Source organism: Pezoporus flaviventris, unplaced genomic scaffold (assembly GCF_033815535.1).
Source record: "Pezoporus flaviventris isolate CSIRO_AGI_PZ_B2104156 unplaced genomic scaffold, CSIRO_AGI_Pfla_v1 ptg000047l, whole genome shotgun sequence".
Taxonomy (NCBI): Eukaryota; Metazoa; Chordata; class Aves; order Psittaciformes; family Psittacidae; genus Pezoporus; species Pezoporus flaviventris.
This window is the reverse complement of record NW_026892595.1, coordinates 9,697,750-9,723,779: the sequence shown is the minus strand read 5'-3', so window position 1 is coordinate 9,723,779 and position 26,030 is coordinate 9,697,750. Positions and strand designations below refer to the sequence as shown.

The 26,030-nt window shown below is 43.1% G+C and overlaps 1 protein-coding gene and 1 long non-coding RNA gene across 3 annotated transcripts in view; one reads left to right on the top strand and one right to left on the bottom strand.

Annotated features, from left to right (window-relative positions):
* Nucleotides 1-9,836: 9,836 nt before the first annotated feature.
* Nucleotides 9,837-12,953, bottom strand: LOC133276917 (uncharacterized). The gene is made up of 3 exons (XR_009746053.1): nt 12,536-12,953; nt 11,794-11,849; nt 9,837-10,493 (listed from the first exon to the last, which is right to left on the bottom strand). It is a non-coding gene; the product is annotated as an uncharacterized LOC133276917 (long non-coding RNA).
* Nucleotides 12,954-13,654: 701 nt separating this feature from the next.
* Nucleotides 13,655-26,030, top strand: part of GPR158 (G protein-coupled receptor 158) — a 193,232-nt gene continuing 180,856 nt past the window's right edge. The window contains exon 1 of one of the 2 annotated variants that reach the window (XM_061468229.1): nt 13,655-15,058. In XM_061468229.1, coding sequence (XP_061324213.1) covers nt 14,187-15,058 — 872 coding nt within the window. In that variant the 5' untranslated portion in view covers nt 13,655-14,186. The remainder of the gene's footprint in view (nt 15,059-26,030) is intronic. The other variant, XM_061468228.1, reaches the window with a different exon arrangement.

The following is a 26,030-nucleotide window of genomic DNA, read 5'->3' as shown; positions in this document are numbered from 1 at the left end:
ACTGAGAACAGCAGGACAAGGTTTTTGGTGAAACAGTGATTTTTAAAGCTGACACAGAGGTACAGACATGGAAAATGAGATCAACTGAGTGTCAAAACCTCTGGGCTAGACAAAATTGATTGGCTAGACAACGTTGATTCAACCCCAAGGATGAATAAGAAATCTTGGGGCATAAATCTTTTTTCCAACACTGTAACTCACCAGGACCTAGAGAGATGCGAGCGAGTTTTAACAGTGCTTGCAGTCTGATATTCTCTGCTGTTAAAAGTGGATTTCCTATGAAACAGAACTATCAGGGCCCTTCTGCCTCTGACATAAAAAGGAAGGGAGAAGCAGTACAGAAAAGATTTAAAATGATGTGGGGAAAGCTATGAAACGCATCAGGAAACCCAGCTGAAGACTAGGCTATGCAATGCAGACCAAATGTAAAATGAGAAGCTGGGGCATGAAAGGTGTCAGGTGCTGCACAGAGATGTTTAGTTCCTGCAAAGATCAAGAGTGGTCTTCACCTATAAAAAAGAAAAAGGGAAAAAAGAGAAGAAATAAAAAAAGAAGCTTGCAAAGCAGAGGGAATAGCAGAGTGCTGGTGAATTCTAAAAAGGTGTGGGAAATGAATATCAAATGGCATGGAAAGCAAGTCAATGGAGAAGATAACCAAGAGAAAAGGACTGAGAGAGAAAAGGAAGAACTATGAGATTTAAAGCCTCTGCTATTATATGTCTTTGCTTCCCAGCAAAAAGTGCTATTGCCAGGGTACTGCCACCATAATCAACGGACAAAAAGAGAAGAAGTGAGATAGCAAAAGTGGAGATAACCAGGAATTTACAGAAGATTTGAAGGAAAGAGTCTTCAGATGACAACAAATGGAAGATGGTGGACAAAGAGCTCATGGACCGGCAAAACTGAATGCTGGAAAGGGAGCAAAGTGGCAACATCCGAGTGCTGGCAGAAAATGAGAATGCAGAGATGGAGAGACAGAATGTGCCTGTTTAGAGAGGTGCAGCTGAGTTTGAAATGGCTGAATCTATGGGGAGAAAATAGGAAAGATGACAGCAAACTCACACAAGAGTTGTAGGCTGTGTTTGCCTACTCTGAAAGCTCAGGGACCACTCAGAAGCTGACTGGCCCACTGCAGTTTGCACCTGTAGGGCTAAATGCTTTTAGACCCCTGAACAGGGTGGCCATAAAGCCTCTTGGGAATGGCCCCAGGTTGCCATTAATGCCCAAACACTTCCATGGAAGTGGTGATTCCAAACAGAAATGGTAGTGGCAAGGCCATCTACCTCTGCAGGCTGGATGCTGCTGCTCAGGACCGTGCCCTTGCTTCCCCTGTCACAGGTGGACTCCACAGAGGCCAAAACTCCAAGAGATGGGAAAGATGGAAGGACCATGGAGGGTGCTCTACCATTGTTACTGATAAGACCATGTCAATTTCTACATCCCCATTCAAAATAAGGTGCGTTGAAGCAGAATACATGAAGCTACTGAGTGCTGTCATGAGTTAAAATCCCTGTTCAGGTAAATACAGCATCATCACACCACTGCAAAAAACCAAAGGTAATCATTTCAGCTAACAGGAAGATGCAGAATTGAGTCAATTGGCATAAATGTAAAACATATGCATAATGCATATTCCTTGGGTAGCGGAAATTAAAATAGACTTGGTATAATTCCACTTAGCTAAACATGGAGCTTATCTTCTGCTTGCCATAGGAATTTATCAAGTCTGATGGCCTACCGCAAAGTGACAGGTGAATATCTGCAGTGCAGTGAGCAGAACAGGTAGAAAGCACAGCAGAGCTGGCCAACAGCTACACACCTCTGTGGAGCTCACAGGGTGAAGGAGAAACTAAAAGCACTGCAAGCTTCAGGTCAGAGGATGTGCCCTGGACCTCAGCTGACTTAACCCTTAGCTCTCACATTGCAGCCTTTGTTATAGCCAGCAGGCACTAATTCTGGGAATAATGGGAATGCTGAGAGAGCTCTTCCAACAGCCTTGTCCCCTGCTGCTTCCCAGCTGTGTGAGCCAGCTGCACCATGCTCTTTTCATCTTTGCAAATGCTTGCTGTGATATTGCCTCAGCTGAGCAAGGGAGTCTCTCAGGGTTAAAAATGTAGGTGGGATAAAGGGGTCGGAGTAGAAAAGGAACATGGTTAAGTCAGTGTCATAGGGCTCAAAGCATGAGGGTGTATGGATGTGTGTGCGCACATAGACGAACACATTAAGAGTGCAATGAAAGAGGCAAAAGCAGAGAACTTAATTAGTATCACAAGATCAGAGCTGTGAAACAGAATATGAAAATAAGGGAAGAAAAGGGATTTTGTTTTTTTTCAGTGTTGGATCATTTTTGTAGCTTTTGATAGTTTAATGGAGGTACCCTGTGCTTGTGGCATTCCACTAGTACATTGTTATTCATTGCAAAGAAAAAGGCAGTAGAAGATCCACCTGCAGCACTGCTCCCAGACACTAAGCCAATGTCTGTGTTACAGTGTATAGTGTTGCCTCCTCCTTTAGCAGTGCCTCGGTGTCAGGCAGAGCTTGGGGAACCCCAGCCGAGAATACGCAAGTGCATTGGTCAGGGTAGGGTTGCTGGGAGATATGGTCCTAAAAGATGGGTCCCTCCTGGCTGAGCCTGTGGGGGGCTGAAAGGTAACCCTGACACTGGGACGCTGAGAGCGGGCTTTGAGCAGAGGATGTGAATTTTACCCAGTAGGCACATCAAAATAACAAGTGAAAAGTTTTCATATGGGCAGAAATCAGGGAGACTCACACTGCCTTAGACCACAGCAACAGTGGGACCCGAGCCAGCTGCAGGCCACCGAGGTCTTCATTTTTGTGTAGCATATGCTACAGTACTGTGTAGGCTCTGAAGGCGTACTTCCTTTCTCTTCCCATTTTTAGTGTAATGAAGCCCTAAAGCCAGCTTGCTTTTATTCTTCAATCTTCATTTGTTGTGATTGTTTCAATAAGGCTTTTGTGGAGATTAAAGTGCCCAAGTTATAGAATGTTTTTCTAAAGTTAAGAGTGAAGCTATTGAAGCTGATTTTAGCTTTAGGGAAAGAAGGAACTCATCGAGTATCGCAGATGATTTTTATAGGGAAACATTTCTTCACAAACTAATTGAGCATATTTAATTAAAAAAAAAGCATTAAAGCCCCTAAAGTACAATATTTCTGCCTTAAATAAGATTACAGAAAGTCAGACGGAATGGCTGGAAGAGTTAAAAATTACCAAGTCTCACAGTTGATTTCCCTGACTGCTCCTTGTTGGCTCACTGAGCACATTCACTTTTTCATCAAAATGGTCACCAGAATTTTGTTCTGCTCTGTTTGTTGCGGAGCATCACAGACACTGCAGATCTTAGGAGAAATCTATTCTCCCTCCTTCTCTCAGTGTGTTAAATTGCCATCTTGCAAATGAACTAACCTTGCAATTTGGTATTAAAATAAACCACGATACAAGTCTTTTCTGCAGCAGGAACAGAGTTTATGAAATGAATGCTGATACTCCCACACAAATACACATACGTGCATGCACTCCCACGTGCAGCCATCCAAAACGAGGACTGAGTTCCAGCCTCTGTATAAATTTGATCTGGGCTGTGCTCATTTCGGATGTGGAAATCTGTCAGTTCTGTGGTAAATGCCTTAGAACAGTGTGCAGGGCAGGCATAACACATTTGCAGAAGGGCAGTATAAATAGCAGGTCTGAGATAAGATGGGTGATAAGCTCTGGCTTATCAAACAGAAGATGCCTCTCCTGTTTGTGGAAGAGAACAGATGCTTTACATATCTTTTAATGTAACTCTTAGAGATATGTGGAGGAAAAAAGTAGAATGTTGTGAATTGCCCAAGTCTGAAGAGTCCAAGTCTCACTTTCCAGAATGATTTTAACTAAAACACCATGATTCAAAAGGCTCAGTGCTGCATAGGCTGCTTACACTTGCTGAAAATATTAGCTGTAAATGATTGATGCTCAGAGCAAAGCTGAAGGTTACACAGGGTAAAACTGGAAGACCTTCTCTTGCAAGTAAGTAAGAAAAATACATTGACCTCAATTGTCCTCAGCATAGTTATATGTGAAGGGTGCCCACTTCCCACAAATCCTGCCCAGCAGCATGGGATGGATGTACTTGAGCTGCCTTTGCAGTATTATCCAGCTCCTGTTTCAATCTATGTAACATGCACCAAGGGCAGATAGAGTGAAGGACTTAGGACTTACAGTGTCAAGAGCTACGTTATCCATATCTTCCACTCTCTTTCATTAAATGTTTTCAAGGGACATCAGTCCCACAGATTTTGTCAGAGTTGGTATTTTAGCATACATTGGCAAAAAAGACACACCATCAAGTTCTGTATTGTACTGCTGCTGCGAACACTTATTGAATGTTTATTGGATTGAGATAATGTAAAAACTGAACCACCGACTATAATATGACTTAGGGAGAGGAACTACCGAATGAGGTTATGTGTTGAAAACCAGTTATCCTCTTCTATTTCTGAGTAGTCCTTTTTTTTTTTTCTCACAGGAAATCATCACTCTTTCTAGAGAAGGTAAGTTGAAATGTTCCTCTGAAATTAGCTTCCTTCTTGACAGTAATGGTTGAATCCTCCTTCTATGTCATTTGCATTAGCTTCCAACCTTTATGGAAGCCACCAATTTGTAGAATCAGTTGGTGAAAAACACTGAGTGTCATCCTTGCTCAGTTGAACCATAGGTTTGAGCATCTCCACTTTTACAGAAATGTACAGAAATTCTCTTTCTGCTTTTGTTTGTTCATTTTGAAGAGGATTCTAGGGGAATGCTGGATTGGCTGAAGAAATTTCTTTATCTGTAGGATATTTTTCAGAGTTCAAAGACCAAAAGCTGTTAGCCCCAAAAGACCTCTTTACCATCTGTATGAAGGATGTAGTTCTGTGCATCATTACTCACTACAAGTCCAAGTGGTCACATGAGGATATATGAATGTCACAGTCACAAATAAAGGACACTAGTGATGACAATCTCAGTGGAGACCTGAAAGTCTATTTGCCAGCCCATTCCTATCCATTGTCTGCCTTATTTCTTCATGTCAGGCCTCCCTTTGCAGTGCCAGAGGATTTCTGAGTCTAGATAAACCCTACAGAATTCCCACCCCAATGCTACAGTGGGAAATGGCTGTGTAATCTTGCTTGTCTGCTGTCCTTGCTTTATAGATTTTGTATGACTGTTGAAGACTTTGCCCTATGGTTCTCCAGCCGTGTGCCCTGTTGTCCATTAAAACTGTTTACGTAAATAAAAAGATGGATGTTTTGGAGCCTGTACATATGACAAGAGGCTTTATTTTTATTCCCCTCGCTCCTCACTGTGCTGCCTCCAGCACATCACCTTTCTCCTCCAGAGTGTAATCTGGCTGACATATAGTCAAGCAGAGCCTCTCTTCTTACAAGTTATTAAAAAAGAGTCAGAAACTGAAATTTCCCTGGCTCCTCTTTCTCCTTCCCTCTCTGATATCATTAGTATTCCCTTCTCATTCACTGTTGATAGGAGTCAGAGGAGATACCACATCTCGCCTTTGGCTTCACTGTGAATGTGGCAGAAGGGTAATCTGGTGTTCTTGAAGGAATCTTGTTTTTTCCAAGAAAAAAAATGAAAAGCATCATCTTAACTGAGTGCTTTGTTTGAATACTTTATCAGCATGGAAGCATGAGGAAGGGCTGCCTCAGACCTCGAGGTCCAGAGTCAGTAGCTTCTGCTCTTCTTATTTCAAGTGGACAGCTCTGCATCAAAGAGCAGAGCTGTTAAAAGGCTAACACTCACTCAACCACACAGTATAAAACAACGATTTACAAACAGAACTTATTTTGAGATTGTGATAGCTTCCAATTGATTCAAACAATTCCACCCTTTGAAGTTTATTTTCATTAGCTGACATCTGCAGATTCTTAGAACAAAATGTAACAGGATGTAGGTTTTTGAAACATTTTAATAGGAATTCTGGATTTTGCCTTCTGTATATAAGGCGAGTGGGCAAATACTTATCTATATAAACTCATGTAATTTCATTTGCTTCAGGAAAGATATGCTAATCTACATCAGATGACAATTTATTTTATGTAACTGGAAGCAAAGGCAAGATGATTTTAGTTTTGGAATGTATTTGGGGGAAAAAAAAGGCATTGGTAGAATAACTGTGAGGAAGAATCTGGATCCAAGGGTCCAGACATACAGTTAAATCCAAAGTAGTCACCATGCGGTTGTATTTTGGTCACACCTTTGAAAGTTCCAAAAAGTTGACCATACCCTAAATTCCAAGAAGAGAGAAACCAGGGAAGAAGACAACAGACAGCATTTTACTGCTGTACAGACTGGATTAGGATAGGATGATAAGACTTTGGCAGTATAGTGTGCATTCATGATTTATTGCCTGATAAAAGTTCTGTTGAGGTATTGTTGGAAATACTATGAATGTTATTCTTGTCATAAAAGAACAAAGAAACCCACCTTGTCTGTGCTCTTATCCAGCAATTCCCTGATAGTTCTGAAGGAATTATATTAAGCTGTTCAAAAGCACAGTATTGATTAGGATGCTCATTGTAATCAATGGGTTCATTACTGAAGGCAAGGTACTCATAGGAAACTTAGCTACTCAGTATAGCATGTGCTAGTTGAGATTTCATTTTCTTGATGCTTTTTTTTTTTAACTTTATTCTTCAGATGATTCCTCCTTTACCTTGTCTTTGTGCATTTATCTTTTATTAATTTCTTGCTCACTCTGTTCTGGCCCTGACAAGGTGGCAGTCTGCTGTTGGGCTGTCTTCTCAAAGCTGTGATTGTGAAGCTCTTGCTAGGAAGGTCCTTCATCTCTTACTTGCCACTGAAATGTTCTAGGCACTGGCTATTAATTTGAAGGTGACCAATATCACAACCTCTGGCTGAGATTTAGTAGACATCTATTAATCTGTATCTAAATACATTATTTCAGTGGCTAAGCACAAGAAGTATTTTTACCATCTGAGTGAGAGGCTGCAGTCAAATGCTGCTCTTGCTGCAGCCAGAACATATTAACAGGGGAGTGAATAGTCCTGCTCCTCCATGCTTGTTACTGCTCTCCTACAGATGGCTGAGAGGTCGAGCTCAGCTATTCATTCTGCTACAGGGTCTGAGGATTTAGGCTGCCTTTTAGGCTTCGTAATGTATGGCTTGAAACACTACTATCTCCTTTTGGATACAGCACTGAGTCTTATTCTACCGTTATTAGGGGTGTTGCCCACTTAATGTTCTTATTTGGCACACCATTTATACTGGAAATTATGGGGAAGCTGGATTCACTCTGTGTTATTTATTCCTTTTATTGCCCTCTGCCTTTATAGCCACAGACGTTTATGGTTTACCTTTGCTTTAATTTAAAATAAAGAAATTAATGGAAACTGTCTTAGCAGTCTGACTTCTTTTGGTATGTGCTCTTAGTTGCAGTTTTGCTTTCCCTGGCATAAGTGTATTATGCTGTGTGTCCTTGCCACAGTCCCAAGGCATTAACAGCTCTCAGTCTACGTGTGCAATGCTTCCCAACATTCAAATCATGTCTGTAAAGTACAAGCAGACTGAACTGTGTTTGCAACCTTTACTTCAGCATCCCCATATCTTTTACCAACTGTGGATAAGCTTATAAAGCTTTTGAATAGTGTTTATTTAAAATGCAGAGCCTGCATCTGCATATTAGATACATCTGCATATCAGATGCAAGTTCTCCATAAACAATTAGGAGTCAAAGCCAGCAATATGTTGTCTAACAGACAATATTCTCCTAATCTAGAAAAACATTTTCTGTTGGAGATAAGACGTGATTCTTCCAAACATAAACTACCACTTGCCATTCCAAGTGTTTCGGAGGAAGATTCTAAAGTTGGAAAAAATCATACTCCATATTTTCAGAAAAAGAGATCATAGAGATTATAAAGGAGCCCATGAAATAAATATCACCAGAAGATTCAGAAAAGAACTATTAAACTACATTGTAGCAATCATGTAGAAAATAATAAATTGATGAAAATCAGCCAACATGGGATTGTCAAGAAAACTCCATATGACACAAACTGAATTTTCTTATTTGACTCATAACTGACCTCATGGATAGTGATGAAGCAATGGATGTGCTATATGTCTACATCAGCAACAATCATTACATACTCAGCATGAGGTTCTCACCAGGAAGCTATGGAAATACTGTGTAGGCAGCTCGTGAGTGGGTAAGCAATTGCCTCTGAAGTCATTCTCAAAAAGTAAGTACCAGTTGTACACTTGTCAAACCAGGAGGACATTTCAGGCAGGTTCCTGAAGGGTTCTGATCTCAGCCACAATGAACAAATTTGGTAAGGTGATAAAATAGGCAAATGACTACAACAAACAAAGAGATGGTTACAAGCATTTTGAAGAACAGAACAGGAATTAAAGATAATCTTGAAAAATCAGTAAGGTAAAATTCAGCAAATACAGGTGCAAATTACTACCCAGCAGCAGAGCTCAAATCCTCAAATAAAAAAAAAAGAAAATGGATAACTAGGAAGCAATATGTTTTGAAAGGTTATGAAGATTACATAGCGTTACAGACTTGAGTAGTTGTCAGTACAGTGCGGAAGGTGAAAAAGCAGGCAAGCCTCAATGTGGGGTGTATTAACAGAGAATTTTACATAGCCTGCAGAAGATTCATAGCAGGCTTGCTGTGTCCTTGCCTGGGACAGGAAGAGAAACAGGCTAACAAAATGGACAGTCCAGAAGAGAACAGAAGGCCCACAACAGTTTTAGAAAGCATAGAAATTCACTTAATTTAGCCCAGAAAAAAGAAAAAAGGAGTAAGTCAAAGTGGTCTTTGGCAGACAGATACTGGCTTACGTTGATTGTACTCTGAGAAGAAAGCAAAGAAACAAAGAAAAATAAAGAAGACTGACCATGTTAGAGACCCCCCTCACCCTACACTTGGTGCTAAGGGGACGAAACCTGGAACAAGGTAGCTAGGGTGGCTGTGGAGTCCACCTGACTGGAAGTTCTCTGAGAGAAGGTAGATAAACTCCTGCCAGAGACGGTCGTGTTGTATGTAATGCTTCTGCAGTGCAGGAGTGCTGACAGGGTAACCAATGTGAGGTTCCTTCTGTCCCACTGTTTCCAAGAAAATATCCAGTGGGTTTCAATTTCTCACTACAAGTGAATGTTAATTTACATGTAAGCTCTTCCATCTTCTTCCATCAGCTTCTAAGAAAGAAGTTTTGTACTCTGCATTTTGGCTATTTCATATTTATTTATTTATTTATATGTTTAGGTGGTGGTTTTACCTCATTTGTGAGAGGAAAAAAAAAGAGAACTAATGAAGCCTGGTTTACAACGGATTCATGCTCACTATCTGTCATTGTCTCCTGCAATAAATCCAGCATATCTCCCAGCCCCCATGTGTTCTTTGCATCATATATTAAAGCCTCATGGCACGGTGCCCACCATCAACAGTACCTCCAGCTCCTCCTTGTCTTTTTGAGTTCTCCCCCACCAGCCCTGTTAGGTGTTCTCTGTCTATTGAGCGGGGAGTCTGTCCATGTGTTCCAGCTGTTTTTTTGGGGTATATTTATGCAATTGGCCAATATGAGCAGCCAGAAGAAAGAACAAAGAGACCGTGTAACTGTTGAAGTCACTCTGCAGCACAAATACTAACGTGGATTGCTTTCTTTGATCCACATGTGAGTTTCACAAGATTTGTAGAAGCTTATAGAAACTTTGAGGCCTTTGTAATGCTGTCAGACTTAGCTGAAATTAACTAATGAGATCAGAAGCTATTGGCAGACAGAAGGGACTCATCAGACAGACAAAAATATGATTGCAAGAACATTATTTCTTTAGGTAATCAAGCTAAGAGTACTTTTATTTTAAAATCACTCTCTTTTTCATCTGTTTTTAAATACCATTAGCAATGATTTTGATGAACATTCTGTTTCTGTTTTGTGAGAGAAATAAAATACATCATTCTCAGAATTTTAGAACTTACTCTTAGTGAGTATACTCTTTGTATCACCTAATTAGTTTAGGACAAATATTAATAAATACTTTAGGACAAATAATAATAAATATTTAATAAATTAAATACATTTCACAGCTACAACAGTCTTTCCTTCATTCCACTTGATTTTAAGAGTGCAGTAATCCTGATGCTTCTAGCATTGCAAATAGTTCAGATAAACCAAGATCTTTTTGTATAGACAACATTTGGAGAAAGTAGGTTACACTTACTCTAGCTGTTAAAAAATTGTAACATTTTGCACTGCTAGTTTTTCTACACTGTAATTAGACTCCAGATTTAGCTCCGGCCACATCTAAATGCAGACTTCTAGCCTGATAGGTAATACAATGAATCACAGGTACTTTGCATGCAGCAATTGTGATAGTTGTAAAAACTCAGAAGTATGCAGGACAGTGGCCAGATGCCTCGATTCCTTGCTGGTGGATGGCTTGAAGCAGCAGCTCTGGAAGAACTGAGGCAGAAACAAAGAAAACATTATTCAGTCACAGCAATTGTGTGTCTCAGGGACTCCCAGTCCATTTTCACATTTTACTGGTCACAGCTGAACAGGTTCCTGACATGGTCAACTGACTATAAATGACACACCAGCATCATCACTGCATTTCAGTATTAACAAAAAAATACAATGATCAAAGGTTTCTACGTTTCTTCCAATCCTTAGTAAACTCCTGTAAATAAAATGCCTGGTAGATTTCCTTAATGTAAGAGGGTACTATCTTTCCATGTTCCCAGTGCCCTGGATCTGAGCACTGAATGGTGGGCTTTGTGTCCCACAGCACAGTTTTTACAAAGCCATAAGGAGATGCACATCTGCAATGGCTTAAAATCTGTTTGTACCTTACTTTGGTCCTGGCTGTACACAAGAGCTGATAGAGAGCAGATCTGAACTGATTGCAGGAGGGAGCCTGAGACGATAAAGAAAGGCTCACTGAACCCTCTGCGATGCAGCTGTATGAGACTGAGCAATAAACCTGGCACCCTTAATAAGAAAGTCCTCTAGTTAACCTCTCCTCCTCCCTCTCTGACTCGGTACTACAGAGAGCACAAGCACAGAGGAAACAGGTAACAGGAAGAAGAGCCTTTTACCTCTTCAGATAGATTGCCCAGAGAAGCTGTGGCTGCCCCATCCCTGTCAGTGATCAAGGCCAGGTTGGACAGGGCCTTGAGCAACCTTGGTCTAGTGGAAGGTGTTCTTACCCATGACAGGGGGTTTGGAACTAGATGGTCTTTAAGATCCCTTCCAACTCAAACCATTCTATGATATGATTTTCTGAGGTCAAGAAATAGAAGGAGCTTCCTATGCAGCTACATTAAAGGATTTTTTATTGTCCTAGCAATGTGTGAATGTGGCCATTTAGCAGGCTGAGTGCAGTTTAGATGGATATTAATAGTCAGGCTACATTAGGGGAAGCGAATTATCATCAGGGAACTGACCTTTCCTTTAGAGCACCCTGTGACAGTCAGTAAAGAGAATCAGCACAGGCACACCGTTAAAAAAAAAATGCTTGTTTGTTTATGTTTCCATTGATATCTCCCCATGTAACTGATCCCATGTTAGTTTAGCTCAGTCCTGACAGCTGCTCCTGTCAAAAGCCCTGGTTCTCGCTTATCCACAGCAAATAATGCATCTTTAGGTATTTGTTCAGTGCAGACTTGGAAACACAGACTCCCTGCGCTGTGCTAAACCATAAATATCAGCTTCTGAGTTGCTAAGTGTATGTGCTTTCTAAATAATCTCACAGACTAGTCACTTGAGAGAAAGTTCAGAACAAGTAAGTTATTCTTAAGCAGTGAATATCCTCATCATCTGCATGTAACAAGAAAAAAAGGCGCATTTATAACTTTCTCTCTTATCCACATGTGATACTATAATTATTAAAGGTCACCCTATGTAAAGATAAAGTGCATTCACATCACTAGGATTTATGGATTGCAAATGTGATTTATAGTTAGCTGTATTAGAATGACCATTCCTTTAAGTATAGTTTCAAATAATTCTAAAATAAGAGTATGCTTTAAGGAGCACATCTTGTCAGTGGTTTAAAATTAGATCATATATTTTGCATGACTGAAATCTGCTCCTTATAGGATGCGCATGCACATGTGTGTGTGGGAGAAAGAAAAAAAGAGGATCTTCTTTTTACAACTATTTTCATCTGCACTTTTGAATTTCAAAATTGAGCTTTATATTAAGCCAGAATTGAATTAATTGTAATTAGAAGATTTTGCTGCGGGCCTCCTCCTCTAAAAATTCAGCCTTGTCTACCTGCCTCTTGCCACAAACCCCTCACCAACAGTAAGATATCAAGCAGGTGAATACTTCTGCCAATGATGATGCACAAAGTTAAACATCTGTTTAGGTGCTCTGCAAACTAGATCCATATTACTGATCATGATGGCACTATGACTCACGGCTTATCTGGAAAATCCCAACAACCTCTTGAATGCATCTGTGCTTTTTCAAGGGTGGTTTCAGCAGAGCAAGTGACAAACCTAGGTGATCAACCAGTGCTGTTTTAACTCCACGCAGGTGCTCTGCAGGTCAGCATTGAAAGCCACTGGATTAAGGGCTTGCTTAGTTTGGAAGACAGCAGTAGGAATTATCATCTTGGAGTTAAAAAAGGAGGAAAGGAAAAAAGGAGGAAAGGTTTTGGTTACAGAAATACAATCAGCCAGCCACTGTGGTTGAAGGGAGAGGGACGTGACTCAGTTCCCATTATGGTGGGATGTACCCTGTGTATGGGCCATTCTGGGTTATGTGTGAGGTGACGGGGGACAGACCATGCAAGAAGCCTGGGGATCGTGGCAGCACCTGCACACGATGGGGGCATTTGGGTCATGGGCCGGGAAAAGACAAAGTTCCCCGTTCCCACCCGAGCGCCACACCCTCTGCCAAACGCCTTCCTCCTCCCTCGCGGTGCACCCCGATCGACCCGCGCCTCCCGAGGGAAACCGAAGCTCAGACTTATACCAACCCTCCCACCCACCTCAGCACTGTCTGAAGCGAGCGCGCCTCCCTCATAGGGGAGGACAAACACCACCCCACACTGCGAGGCTATGGCTGCACCCGCGCTTCCCCGGAGCGCCGGGCTCCTCCTGTGCCCCACGGCGGGGGAATTCTTACAGCCACAGGGGTCACCGCACGGCCCTTACCGCCCCCGGCGTGGAGGCGCAGCGGCGCGACCCTCGCCCGGCCAGCAGGTGTCGCTGCCACACTCCCCGGGCAAGCCCCTCGCAGAGCCCCGGCCCCGGCAGAGCCAGCGCTGTGGCACCCGCTCCGGGCAGGCTTCTCGTATGCGGGTCCCGGCCGGGGGGAAAGCGGAGCGGCTGCCGCTGCGGGGGAAGGCTACCCCCCACCCCACCCCGCCCCGTCCTGCCCCGCGCTGAGCCGGCGGCAGGTGAAGAGAGGTGCCTCGACGTCTCTCCGCGGCGGCAGTACCGCCCCCCCTCAGCGCCACACGGCGCCATCCTCCTGCCCGTGAATGGCTGCCGGCTGACTGACAGCCGAGGCGGCCACACAGGGCGGCAGCTGCCCGGCGTACACCTATAAGGGCAGGCGGGGAAGAGGAGCCCAGCTGCCCGCGGCGGAGCTGCAGGGTGAGCAGTCTCACCTAGGTGGGAGTCCTTGCTCGGGGAGCCGAGCGCTGGCAGAGGCGGGCATTCGCCCGCAGGCTCCGCGGCAGCAGCCCCGCCCGCTGATCCCGCAGCAAGTAGCAGTCCCGGTCACCCCTCTTCGGCAGCAGCTCTTGAAGGATGCGGAGTGGTGGAGCGCGGGCGGCGGCGGGGCGCCGCGGGGGGACCCTGCGCTGCGCCGGGCGCGGGCGCCGCCGCCCCTGCTCGCTGCGCTGGGCAGCAGCTCAGTGAGCGCGGTGGCCGCGGCAGGAGGAGGCGCAGACGGGCTCGCTGCGGCCGCTGCCGTCGCCGGAGGGGCTGCGAGCCGCTCCGCGCCGGCGGCGGGGCTGCGCGGCGACCCGCGCTGGGGAAGGCGCGGGCGGCGCTGCCACAGGTGACTCGCGGGCCCGGGGTCGATCTTCGCCCCGCTGCCGCTCGGCTGCCCTTGCGCGTTCGTGCCCCCTGCGCCGCGGCCGCCTGCGCGAAGCCCGTCTTCAGCCACTTCGCCGCGCCTGCAGGAGCGCCGGGGGACATGGCTTTGCTTCGGCTCCTTCTCCTCTTGCTCCTCGCCCAGCGGGGGCTCGGGGCCGCCGCCGGCGAAGGGCAGGCGGTGCGCAGCCAGGATTGGGCACTTAGAGGGAGACAGCCTCTTTACAACCACATCAAGAGCCGGGAGCCTCCGCCGGCCCCGCGGAGCCGCTCTACGGCGAGCACCATCTTGGCGCAGCGGCTCGCTGAGGAGGTACCCCAGGACGTGGCCTCGTTCCTCTACACGGGTGACTCCCGGGAGCTGGGGCGTGCCAACTGCTCCGGGCGGTATGAGCTGGCCAGCCTGGCCGGCAAGTCGCGCTTCACCTCGCACCCGTCCCTGCACGGGGCCCTGGACACCCTCACCCACGCCACCAACTTTCTCAACATGATCCTCCAGAGCAATAAGTCGCGGGAGCAGAACTTGCAGGAGGACCTGGAGTGGTACCGCGCCTTGATCAGGAGCCTCCTGGAGGGGGACCCCAACATCTCCAGGGCAGCTATCACTTTCAGCACGGAGCCTTTCTCCTCCACACCCCAGGTTTTCCTTCAGGCCAGCAGGCACGAGAGCCAAGTCCTCTTGCAGGACTTATCCTCCTCGGCTCACCGCCTGGCCAACGCCTCTGTGGAAACGGAGTGGTTCCACAGCCTGAAGCGCAAGTGGAGGCCACATCTGCATAGGAAGGTCTTGAACACGGGGCCCAGAACTTTAGAGAACAGCTGGAAGAGATGGGAGAGCTTCACTGCCGATAAGAACCACATCAGGTGGTCCTCGCCTTACCTGGAGTGTGAGAATGGGAATTACAAACCCGGCTGGCTGGTGACTCTCTCAGCGGCTTTCTATGGGCTTCGGCCGAACCTCCTCCCTGAGTTCAGGTAGGAGGAATCTTCATCTGTTTGCTTTTTACCGAGAAGGGGGTAGAATGGGGTTTTGGCTATGCTCTCTTCCTAGGGAAGGGCATGCTGTGTCTCTGGAGTGACCTGACCAACGCTTGCCAGACTGGCTGCTCAGTCACACCGCAGAGCAACCTCAGGCCTTCCTGTTCAGCACTACCTTAGTGTGCCTTAGAGAGCAGTTGCTCACTAGAAGAATCACTTTTCTCTCCATCTGTAAGACAGTGTTTGCTTTACATGCACTGAAACAGGTGTACATGTGGGCTGTGCTCCTGGTGTGCTTCAGGTGGGGAGAGGAGAAAAGCAGTTGCCAGTTACAGTTATTTCTGACTGCAAGAAGGAGATGTTTACCGAGGTGTCAATTTCTTGCTACGCTGTGTAATTAAGCATAGTTTGACCCCAGCTGTGATTTTTAACCAGCTGGGAATCAACATTGTTATGCTGGTAAACTGGTTTCTGGCCTCCAGAGCATATCCACTGTGGGGTGCTCAAGCCTGGTCAGTGGTCAATATGTTTGTAGGTGAATAAGTATTTGTGACTGCAGTTCTGTCATAGTGCATGTGGCTACAGCCTGAACTGGCAGTTGGAAAGCTTGCTTTAGGGACGCCCCTGGTTTGCATAGCTGTGGAGCAGATACTTGGCATATGTAAAGAATTGCTTTCTTTTTTATTCCTGTTACCCCAGGACTTTGCCTCAGGGCTGTGACTAGCAGAGAGGGGGGTATGAAAAGGACCATTCTTGGGCCTTTCTAGCAAAGGGGTATTTGTCCAAAGAATGAGAACAACCTGTGCTGTATGAGATGCCAAATTTTCCTACTAGCACTTCTGTGGTGGTGCTCATGAATGACCTTATCCATTGTGGAATACCCACTGCCCAGAAGCAGCTGACATTTGTCAGGGGTGAGAAGAGCACAGAACTTGTGTTATGCTGCAAATCAGTAGTAGGTAAAAGTGGCCAAGAATGCAGCAGATGCTGAAGAGATTTTGCCATACCTAGGTGGTGAGCCAGTAATGTTCGTGAACACTGGTTGTCTTGGCTTACTCTGAAATCTGGTGGTATCCAACAGGTATGAATGTTTCTTTTGGAAAAAAAAACGACCCCCAAACATCTCTTGGCTAAAGAGTGGCTGCTTATTTCTCTATGGAATCACCTTTTGCTCTGAAACTCTCACACTTACAGGGCTGGCAGGGTTAAGGTACAATGAGCTCATCTGCAGGCTGCTTGTTGCTGAATTCCTCTCTAGGCCAAAACTCAAGAATAGCTCTGTAGCAGGGATCTTCTGGACCTTGCAGGTGGTCCAGAAAAGTTCATGACACTTCTCATAGATCATAGAAATGTAGTGTTCTATAGCTTCATGATGCAGATGAAAACTAGGGTAGGCTGATATTCTCTTGTTGGGGACAGAGGTTCACATAACTTGAAGAACTACCAGGCTGGGGTAGGGTGGCAGCTACTAACCAGCTGTCTGAGAATTTAGATCTTGATATCAATTTAAATCGAAGAAACTTCTGTCTTGACTTCAGTGAAGAGAAAAAAAACAAACCCATCTCTTTTAAGCAGAAGAGTCTAAAGGGTCGATCTCAGCTCTGTGCCAAGATCCTGTGTTGCCAGGAAGCATCGCAGTGGTGTTGGTTTTTGCTGTGGTAGCTCTGGTGTGAGAATGCACTAGGTCCATTTTGGAGTAGCTCTAGCCAACCAAGGCAACCAGTAGAGGTCCTCCTGGGCGCAGTACAAAGCACTGCCTTCACTTCCTCATCTTCTCAGCCTCTGTTTACTGTTTGAGAGTCATTTCAGTTGAAAAAATAGAATAACCTGTTGTAACTGTGATACTTCAAAGGGCGTCCATTAAGCACATGTAAGCTTGGAGAACCTCTTCTAATTTAGGAGATCTTGTGATGGGGCATACTGCTACAAGGTCAAAGTGTTGTGTTGTTGTAGGGCAGCAATAGTTAGGACAAAACTAACAAAGTTTTGTTGCATCAGAACCAGAGATGAGCTGGTAAGCATTTCTAAGAAAATGGGTCAGTGTGCTTTTGGTAACTGTATAAGGAAGCTGGTGGAAGAAGTACATATATATACACACGTATGCATGTATTCTGGCATGGCTAAATGATAGTTCCTCTGTTCCTGGTTTGAGGTATGTGGTCTTCTAATAAAAGCTTGTTGCAAATACATAGGAAATCCTATAAACAAAGTACTCACAAGACTTGTGGGATGTTTGAGTATTTGCACGATATTTCCTATACTTGGTAGACACACAGCTTCAGCATGAGTTCTTAAGAGAAAAAACGGTTTAAAGCATAAGCATGTAACACAAAAATGCAAAATCTAATGGAGCTATTGGATCGTTAGCATTACTACTATAAGATGCCTCTAGAAATAAGCTTTATTTCCCCTCACTGTGACACAGTGGTTTAACTTTAAAGTCCTGTTTAAGGCTCATATGGTAAAAAGCGGAATGTATTAACCTCCATCTTTTGAGAAAGCTACATTGGTTCTCCCAGCAAAGTATCTCTGAACCATCTGTTAGGAGCATGTTAATGGATCAGTTTACATGGTCTTTACATCTAATAGTATGGCATGGAGATCATTGGTGGTAACTTAGTGCATGTGCCTTGAATTTTCTTCTGACAGTTTATGTACCTTCTTTGCTAACATTAGGTTTATGACATGGTACATTAGGTTAAGAGACATTTAGGAACACATTATCTCAGTGGAAAATAATTCAGGAAAAACTTGCTTCTGCTTCTTGGCACCTCTTCTGTTTCATTGGTATGTCATGTGGTATAGCAATGGAAAGAGTTAATGAAGGCAATACTGATGATTTCTGCTGGTGTGTTCAATACATGCTACTCCTATAGTGCCATTGTCAATGACATTCTGAAAGGGCAGGGGAAAAAAACTTTGTTTTTCATGTTGTGAAGGGTTATACTGCTTATGTCACAGCTGGGGGGGTTTCTTGCAAACAGCTTGCTGTCTTAAATTTCACCTCCCACCCTCTCCCACTTTCCTTTTCAAGAGATGAGAGCCAAACAGTCCAAAGTGAAGGCCAAGAAAGGTAAGAGACTGTGCTTGCTTTGCCAGGGCTAGCACTGTAGGCTAATACTGAGATGAAGTGGAGAAACTAAAGACAAGTTGATTGTGCTGACAAACATAACAGAAGCTGTCCAAGTGAAAGGGACCACATGAGCCCAGTGCGATGCTAAGCCAGCATGTTGACTGTCCACAGCTGCTTAGCAGTGCTTGCTAATGTTTTGGTGTTTGCATTCATCGGACTTTGAATCAGTCAAAGTGCAGGGAGAGAACATTACCACCTGCTTGCAAAACACAGTTCAGGCTTTCATTTGGAAATGAGGATCCACAGAGACTAGGAGTCATCACTTGATGTTAACCATTCCTATCTGCTTTCTTAAAAAGTCTAAGCTTGATGCAGTTTGCAGCTGGAATTCACTATCTAGTATGCCTAATCACTCTACAACTCTACTGCTGTAGAGGGTAAAGCACCATAAGTTTGTCACTAATCTTTGGAGACCCTCCTCTCCTACTTCCCATTACGAGACTGAACTATATTTCATGGCCCAGGGTGATTCAGGGGGTCTCTTTGCAGTCCTACTGTGGAAGCAGAAGGGTGTGAGAAGCTGCATGTTGTGAGCACATTTCCTTCTCTAAAAGTACTTGCTTGTACCCTGGAGAGGAAGTGAGGCCTTCACTGCTAGAAGGCCAGTGGGGAGGATCACTTGGTTTGGAAGAAAGATGTGCAAGTAGTCAGCTAATAGGAACATGCAAGTTTTCTTAAAAAAAGATCCTCCTGCGTGGATGAGTCAATCTCCTGCTGTCACAAACCCTCTTAATGTCATCAGCTGACCCATATCCATCTTAAAGTAGGTGGGTTTCCCTCTTGACTCTCTAGTCCACTGCTGGGCCTAATGGTTGCATAGCTGCTTCTGATTTCAGATCTAAAGTTAGTCTTCATCCATTTATTTCTATTCCAGAGCTGCCTTCTGCCTGAAATAGACTCTGCACTGATGTTTGTTGCCCTGACCTATTTATAGGCAATAGTCCCTTTTCCATCTTTGTTTACTAGACTATACAAACCAGCTTTCTTTAGTCTCCCATTACAAGTTCTCTGTTGCCGTGGTCCCTCTTCTCAAGTCTTGTTCCAGCATTTCTTGAATGTGGTTAGTCAGGTTTGTGTGCAGTGTTTCAGCCTTGTGCAGTGACATCAATTATCCCAAAACTCTGATGAATGAATTGCTGCTTTTGTAGTTCAAAGTGTTCTCTTGTGTGCTGTTCTCATTTTCCTTAATGTTGTGTTGTAATATGTCAACATTTTGGGAACTGGTCATTGTTCTTGTGCTGTTTTTCATCTAGGAGGTCAGAATAGCTTTAGGATTTTTTAGGGACTTTTTTTGTCCCCTTCCACCATGTTCCATCAAGGGCAGGTAGTTTTTTTCACCAAATCCAAGGCAATATTTGCAATATCTTTAAAGGATTTTTGTGAGAACACAATGGAATAATGGCTGTTTTGGCAGAAAGGTGTGCTATAAACAAGGTAAGGTTTTTAAAAATTATTTTCATTTTGAACTATGATGTGTTCTGGAGCATTTGCTGATAACTTCATTCTGAAGTGCAGCTGAACCAAGTGTTACCTCTTAATATTTTTTGTCTTCCTGACATTTGCTGCTTCTCTCAATTATTAGAGAAATGTTTCGGAGTGCAAAGATTAATCTTCATTGCACAGTTAAATTTAGCTGTTTCTTCCCTAAAGGCAGTCTAATGTGGTGATTCCACTGAACCATTAACAATGACTCTGACCACCCCAGCATGAGGCCATAATGGGGCTCTTAGTTGTGAATGGGGCTCTTAGTTAAGGAAACGTTATTGAAGGCAAATTAAACTGTGGAGGTAGAAGTATATGTGACAAGTAAGTAATTTCTTAGGGAATACACATTATTTCATCTTCTGCTAAATATTTCATAGCTGTTAAATTGTTTGGTGAAAGAACTACAAATATGGACATAAAGTTTGTAAAAATCAGGTTTTTTTTCTTTCAAGTACCGCTTAATTTCTTCCTCTAGCCCTCTTTTTTTAGTCTTCCCACCCACCCCATCTCCCTTTAGTCTCACTACTGAACTCAGAAAGAAAATTGTTTTTAACTGTTTAAACAGGCTCTAATTTTTTTTTTTTTGTGACATGATGCATTAGTTTTATAATCCTAAAAACATTTTTAAATGGTGAGGCATTTATCTCTATAACATGCCATGGCCTATACAAAATGATTGAAGGTGTAGGTGGATTTTGAACAGGTTTTAAAAATAAAAGTAACTTATTTCCTAGAACTTCTGAAAGTCTTGGTTTTATATTCCTGGAAAGAGGCGAGAAGAAACCTCTTCCTATATTTACTGTCTGCATATAGAAATGTCCAACATGTTTCAGGTATTCTGTAGCAACCTATTATGTTTCTGCCATTTTTTTCTATGGATAGATAGGAAACTGGATGGCAGTGTAATAAAAGGAACACTAAATAGGGATTTCTTTTTTAGAAACATGATTCAGCTATCTTCAGTACTGGAGAAACAGAAGTTTGTCTTTGAAAGAAGAAGTTAAATATGACTGGAAGATTGAAACACATACTACATTTATGTCCACAGTTATGTAGTACATGGTAAGATGCCATAGAAGGAACTACTTTTTTTGGGTCAAACTGCTGTTTTCACTCCTGTTCTTTGCCATCACCCCCTTTGGGGAAGGCTTCCAGGGCAGCAGGTTATGAAAGTCTTTTTGACAGGAATGGACACGTGACAATCCTTACTATCTGAGATTCTGTTCCAGGACTGTCACCTGTTCTGTCTATTCATGAAGGTGGGCTGAGTTAGAGTATTAAAAGTTCCTGAAGGTAAGAACAAAAGTATTGCTGTGTTAAGCCAGATGAAACACTACCTAGCCTTCTCTCCAAAAGCAGCTTCTGGCAGGTACTTAGGGAAAAACATAAGAGCAGCAGAAGTGCCAAGTTCTCATATCTTGGATCTGTCCCATTTATGAATAATAAGCAATAAAAAAGGAAGTTTTTCAGACTTGAGTCTTGATGGTAAGTATGGCTTTAATTGACCTTTATGATCCTAATTCACTTTTAAGCCTTTTTTGTCTTCTGCAATGTGGTTTGGCATTGGCTTCCATAATATAAATAAGTGTTTGGAAAAAAAAAAAGTGGCTTCCTGGTTTTAAATTTACTTCATTAATCTAATGAAGATTCTTGTGATTAAAAAAAATACTTTGGAAAGTGTTCATCTTATCTGTGTCAGATTTAGAATTAAATGAAGTCACTGGTCACCCACTTGTGGTCATCTGTGAATGCACTGAACAAAGAAGGGGTAGTTGTGGTGCCCAGCTTGTTAATGTCCTTGCATGTGAAAGCTGACATTTGTCACATTGATACACTCTAAGGCTGTGCAAAGGTTGGAGCCTTCCTGGCTCTGAAGTGTGCAGTGATGAAAATAATTTGTTTTCTGCAAAAGACTGTCTCTACTGCAAGCAGTTTTTATATTCTGGTTGTCTGTTGGCCTTATAGATTCTACTTCAGGCTTTCTTCTTCTAAGGTATTGAAAAGCCTTTTAGTAGTAGAGCCTAAGATTTTAACATGCTGCTTCTAAAAATGTCTTGGTTTTGTCTTACATTCTTGTAGGTTTGTATGTTCCTTGCCCAGGTTTATGATTCGCCATTTTCCTTTATTATTTTTTTTGTTTTTTAATGTTGGTTTCCACTTTTCATTTTTAAAATTAACTTGTTACCTCTAAGTCTTCACTGTTAGAAGATTAGATAGTTAGGCTGAGGCCATCTCTCCCATGTAGGATCCTTCTGATTCAAAAGCTTTTCCTATTCCCAGCCTCTTTTATTAGATCACTTTCTATGCTGTTCCTTGAGGTCCCTTTCTTTTACCTGTCTCCTTGACTCTGTGGATAGTAATGGCAGCATTACAAAGCCATGCTGGTTTCTTACTAAATAGCTTGAATTTAGCTGCAAGACTTCTTGTTTTTATAGGGCGAATTTAGAGCAAGTGGTACCCCACCATCACTGACACCTTGCATTCCTATATAAGGTGATGCTTTGTGACAGAGTTAAGATGATAGCAGCAACTTGAATATCGTCAAGCAAAAAAAGAAATCGTTGTCCCTCAAAGCAGGGAAAGCCCGGAAGCTCTACCTAGGAAGCGCTCTGACTAAACTGCAGGGAAATCCCCAGAGAGGCAGCACTGTATGCCATAAATCTGAAGGTAGGTTTCAATCTGAAATAATTCTTCAGGCAGAGGGTACATCTTTAAGTATTCTGTCCTTGTAGTACTATTCCAAATGGCCTAGAGGGACTTTTTGTTTTTGCAGGTGAATCCTAATTCATGTGCCCACACAGATATACCTTACATTTCAGTTAAGTTTATTTTTAATGAAAGTTGGTTCTCCTGTGAAAATGTGTGCTTAAAAGCAGCAGTCATGTTATCGCTGAGAAATTAGGTAAGTCTGTCTCTGTCCTATTAGTAAGAAATTAGTGGTAACTTTATGCCCAGGTCAAAATCACATTGTATGTAATGTCCCAGTGGCCTTTTGTGAATCTGGCTGGATATGCAGAGGTAATAGTTTAAAAAATTACTAAGTGGTGCAGAAACCTGCAGAGGCTTCCGATTGCGCCAGTGAGACTTGAGGCTGAAAGTCACTTGCGCATTTGACACCAGGTTTATTCTGGGGTGCTCAGCTGATGGTACACTAAAGGAGCCTCAGGTGTCGGGTAGTATGCACTGTTTGAAAATTAATATTCTTGAAAGTATCAGCCTCCAAAATGAGAATGGTCAGAAAAAAATACTTGCTCTGGAAACATTTGCTCTACTAATTACAGTGTGTGTTTACCTAGAAGTGTGGGCATTTGCAGATTTGGGATGGCTGTAGAGTGTTTAGGTTGTTATCTCCTTGTTTTGTGGTAAGGAGGACTTATGAAGGACAGCATGGAGGTCTGGGTGATCATGGCAGCACGAATCTAGGCAGACATTAGATTTGGTTGATGGTGTCAATTTCAGCCATGGCTTATACCCTAATTATGGCTGTGTGCAGTGCTTATGAACACAAAAATAAGTGTACAAACTTAGAAGACAAACTTCGAATGCCTGTTTAGCTAAGCTGTGACCACCTCTGTGTCAAAAAGCTTCTGAACATCTAGAGGACAAAGATACTGTTTATCACCATGTAAATGCTGGCAGGTGTCCTGGGTTCAGCAGTAGCAGTCAGTTTTTCTCCTTCTTAGTTCCTGGTGCAGTGCTGTGTTTTTGACTTTTGACAGCAGGCTACTATTCTGTGCAGTTCTGGCTTAAGCTGGCTGGGAGGAAAGAGAATATTTTCCTTCTGCTTTTTTTATGATGTAACAGTATAGGCAAAAAAATTCTTCTGTAGATACAGGTTTTACGACACATTGTTACAATGAAATATTATAACTACTGAAACTATCAAGATAGCTAGTAGGTTGGGAAAAAAAGCTTAAATCAATTTCTGGCACAGATTTCAAGGCAAACAGCATGCCAACAAACAGTGGTACTGGAAATTAAGACAGACGTGAAAGCCTCTTAAATCAAACCTCTGACCTAACAGAAAATCCTTGATGCCATCATGAATCATTGTCTATTGTGTAGAATTCAGTTAATTCTTCCAACTCTGTTAGACTTGAATGTGCACTCCTTAAGCATCTGGGTTTTTTTTTCTTTTTGTGTAAGGACTGTAAAATTGTGGCAGAAGACAAATGTTAATCTCCTTATAACAATATACTTACTTGCAAGATGGTACACAATTACCAGTAATATTGTTATTAACATATCACCGTGACTTGGGTTCAGCCAGACAGCATTGTCAGTGTGGATTAATGTATTATGCAGACAAGCTGAATCTACTCTTAAGCCATTGATATTTGTCTTGATCTCTTCTCTCAAGATAGCAGAGCTGCAATTACTCCCAGTTAATTCAGTAAATGCAACACTTGCAGGTAGTTGGTCCATCTATATTCTAGGAGGATGTGTTCTTCCATATGTTCTGTTTTCTGAGTGCTGAATCAAAAAATAACTGAAAATGTGGGTGGCCAAACAGGCTGTGCCAGCTACTGTATTAATCACAGATGAATTTCAGAAATATATCAGCATGCTGGTGTACTCTGTGTGTAATAGTGGTGTGGTATAAGTTTGAGGTGGTGTTTTAAAATGGCAAGGCATCGCAAATGAATGCAGTTCTCTAAATGCCGCATGTATGCTTAAAGAAACTTTTCTTTTGAAAGCATTATGTCAACAAGTAGTTGCAGACCCTGTTACTACCTTGGCAGAACTGTGACATTGCCATGAAGCATGAACATAAATTGCAGAGGTCTAGTGAAAACAAAATAATACACACCATTGGGTTGAAAAATGGAAAGCCTATGGTAGATTGTAACTGCCAGGAGAGATTGTTTTCATATGCCTTCTGCAGGATTATATGGCATTTCTTTCCTGTAGGTTTTTCACCCCATAAATTCATAAAGCTCTGAGGAAAGTTAAAAACAGGGTAACTTTAATCATATCAGAAGTTGAGGGTGTGCTACAGAAGAGGTGCAGACACAAGAGTGTAAGTAGAAATCTTTGTCTTGAGTTCATAAAGACTGGGTTTTGTGGAAGGCAAACATTCATGTAAGAAAGATCTTAACACAAGAGAAGCAAAAGTAGAATGCACTTAGTTGTAAATGGAAGAATTTTGTACTGTTTCTGGAGGAAGTAGTGTAAAAGTGTTTTTAAATTAGATGCTTTTCAGGCCTCCTGCATGGCTTAACAGGGAACTCCTGACAAAACTCAAGCATAAAATGAAAGTGCATAAGATATGGAAGCGGGGTCAGGTAATCCAGGAAGAATAAGGAGACATGGTCTGAGCATGACTATGACTGTGAACACGAGCATCTTATATTGGAAGTAGTGTGGCCAGCAGAACTAGGGAATTGAACTTAGCATTGGCGAGGCAGCACCTTGAATACTGTGTTCAGTTTTTGGCTCCTCCCTACAAGGAAGGTGTTGAGGTACTGGAGCGGGTCCAGAGAAGGGCAATGAAGCTGTTGAAGTGTCTAGAGCACAAGTCTGATGAGGAATGGCTGAGGGAACTCAGCCTGGGGAAGATGAGGCTGGCGGGAGACCTTATTACTATCTACAACTATCTGAAATGAGGTTGTAGTGAGGTGGGTGTTGGTCTCTTCACCTGAGTTATAAGCAATAGGATGATAGGAAATGGCATCAAGTTTCACCAGTGGAGGTTTAGGTCAGATACTAAGAGAAATTTCTTCACCAAAAGGGTTGTTGAATATGGCAACAGGGTGCTGAGGGAAGTGGTGGTGTCACCATCACTGGAGGTATTTAGAAGGGGTATAGATGTGGTGTTTAGGGACATGGTTTAATGATGAACTTGGCAGTGCTGGGTTAATGCTTGGATTCTATGATCTTAAGGGTGTTTTCCAACCTAAATGATTCTGTTTCTGTGATTCTATGTCAGGGTGTGGTTAGGGAAACCAAAGCCCATATGGGGCTGAATCTGGTGAGGGATATGAAGGGCAGCAAGGGAACTAGGGAGAATGTGGGTCTGCTGCTGAGTGGTGCAGTGGACTTTGACAGAGGATGTAGAAAAGGCCAAGGTACTTCATGTCTTCCAAGAACTTCAAGGCTGATCAGCTTCACTTCAGTCCCTAGGAAGGCAATGGAACAAACCTTCCTGAAAACCACTTTGAAACACATGAAGGATATGATTGGGAGTTTATCAGTGGTTTCTGAAGGGGAAATAGTGTTTAACTAACGGAGCAGCCTTTTGTGTATAGATCACTAGAGTCCAGCTGGCGGCCAGTTACTATTGATACAACCCAGGGGTTGATACTGGAGCTGGTTATGTTTAACATTTTTGTTTTGTGGTCCTGGTGGGCA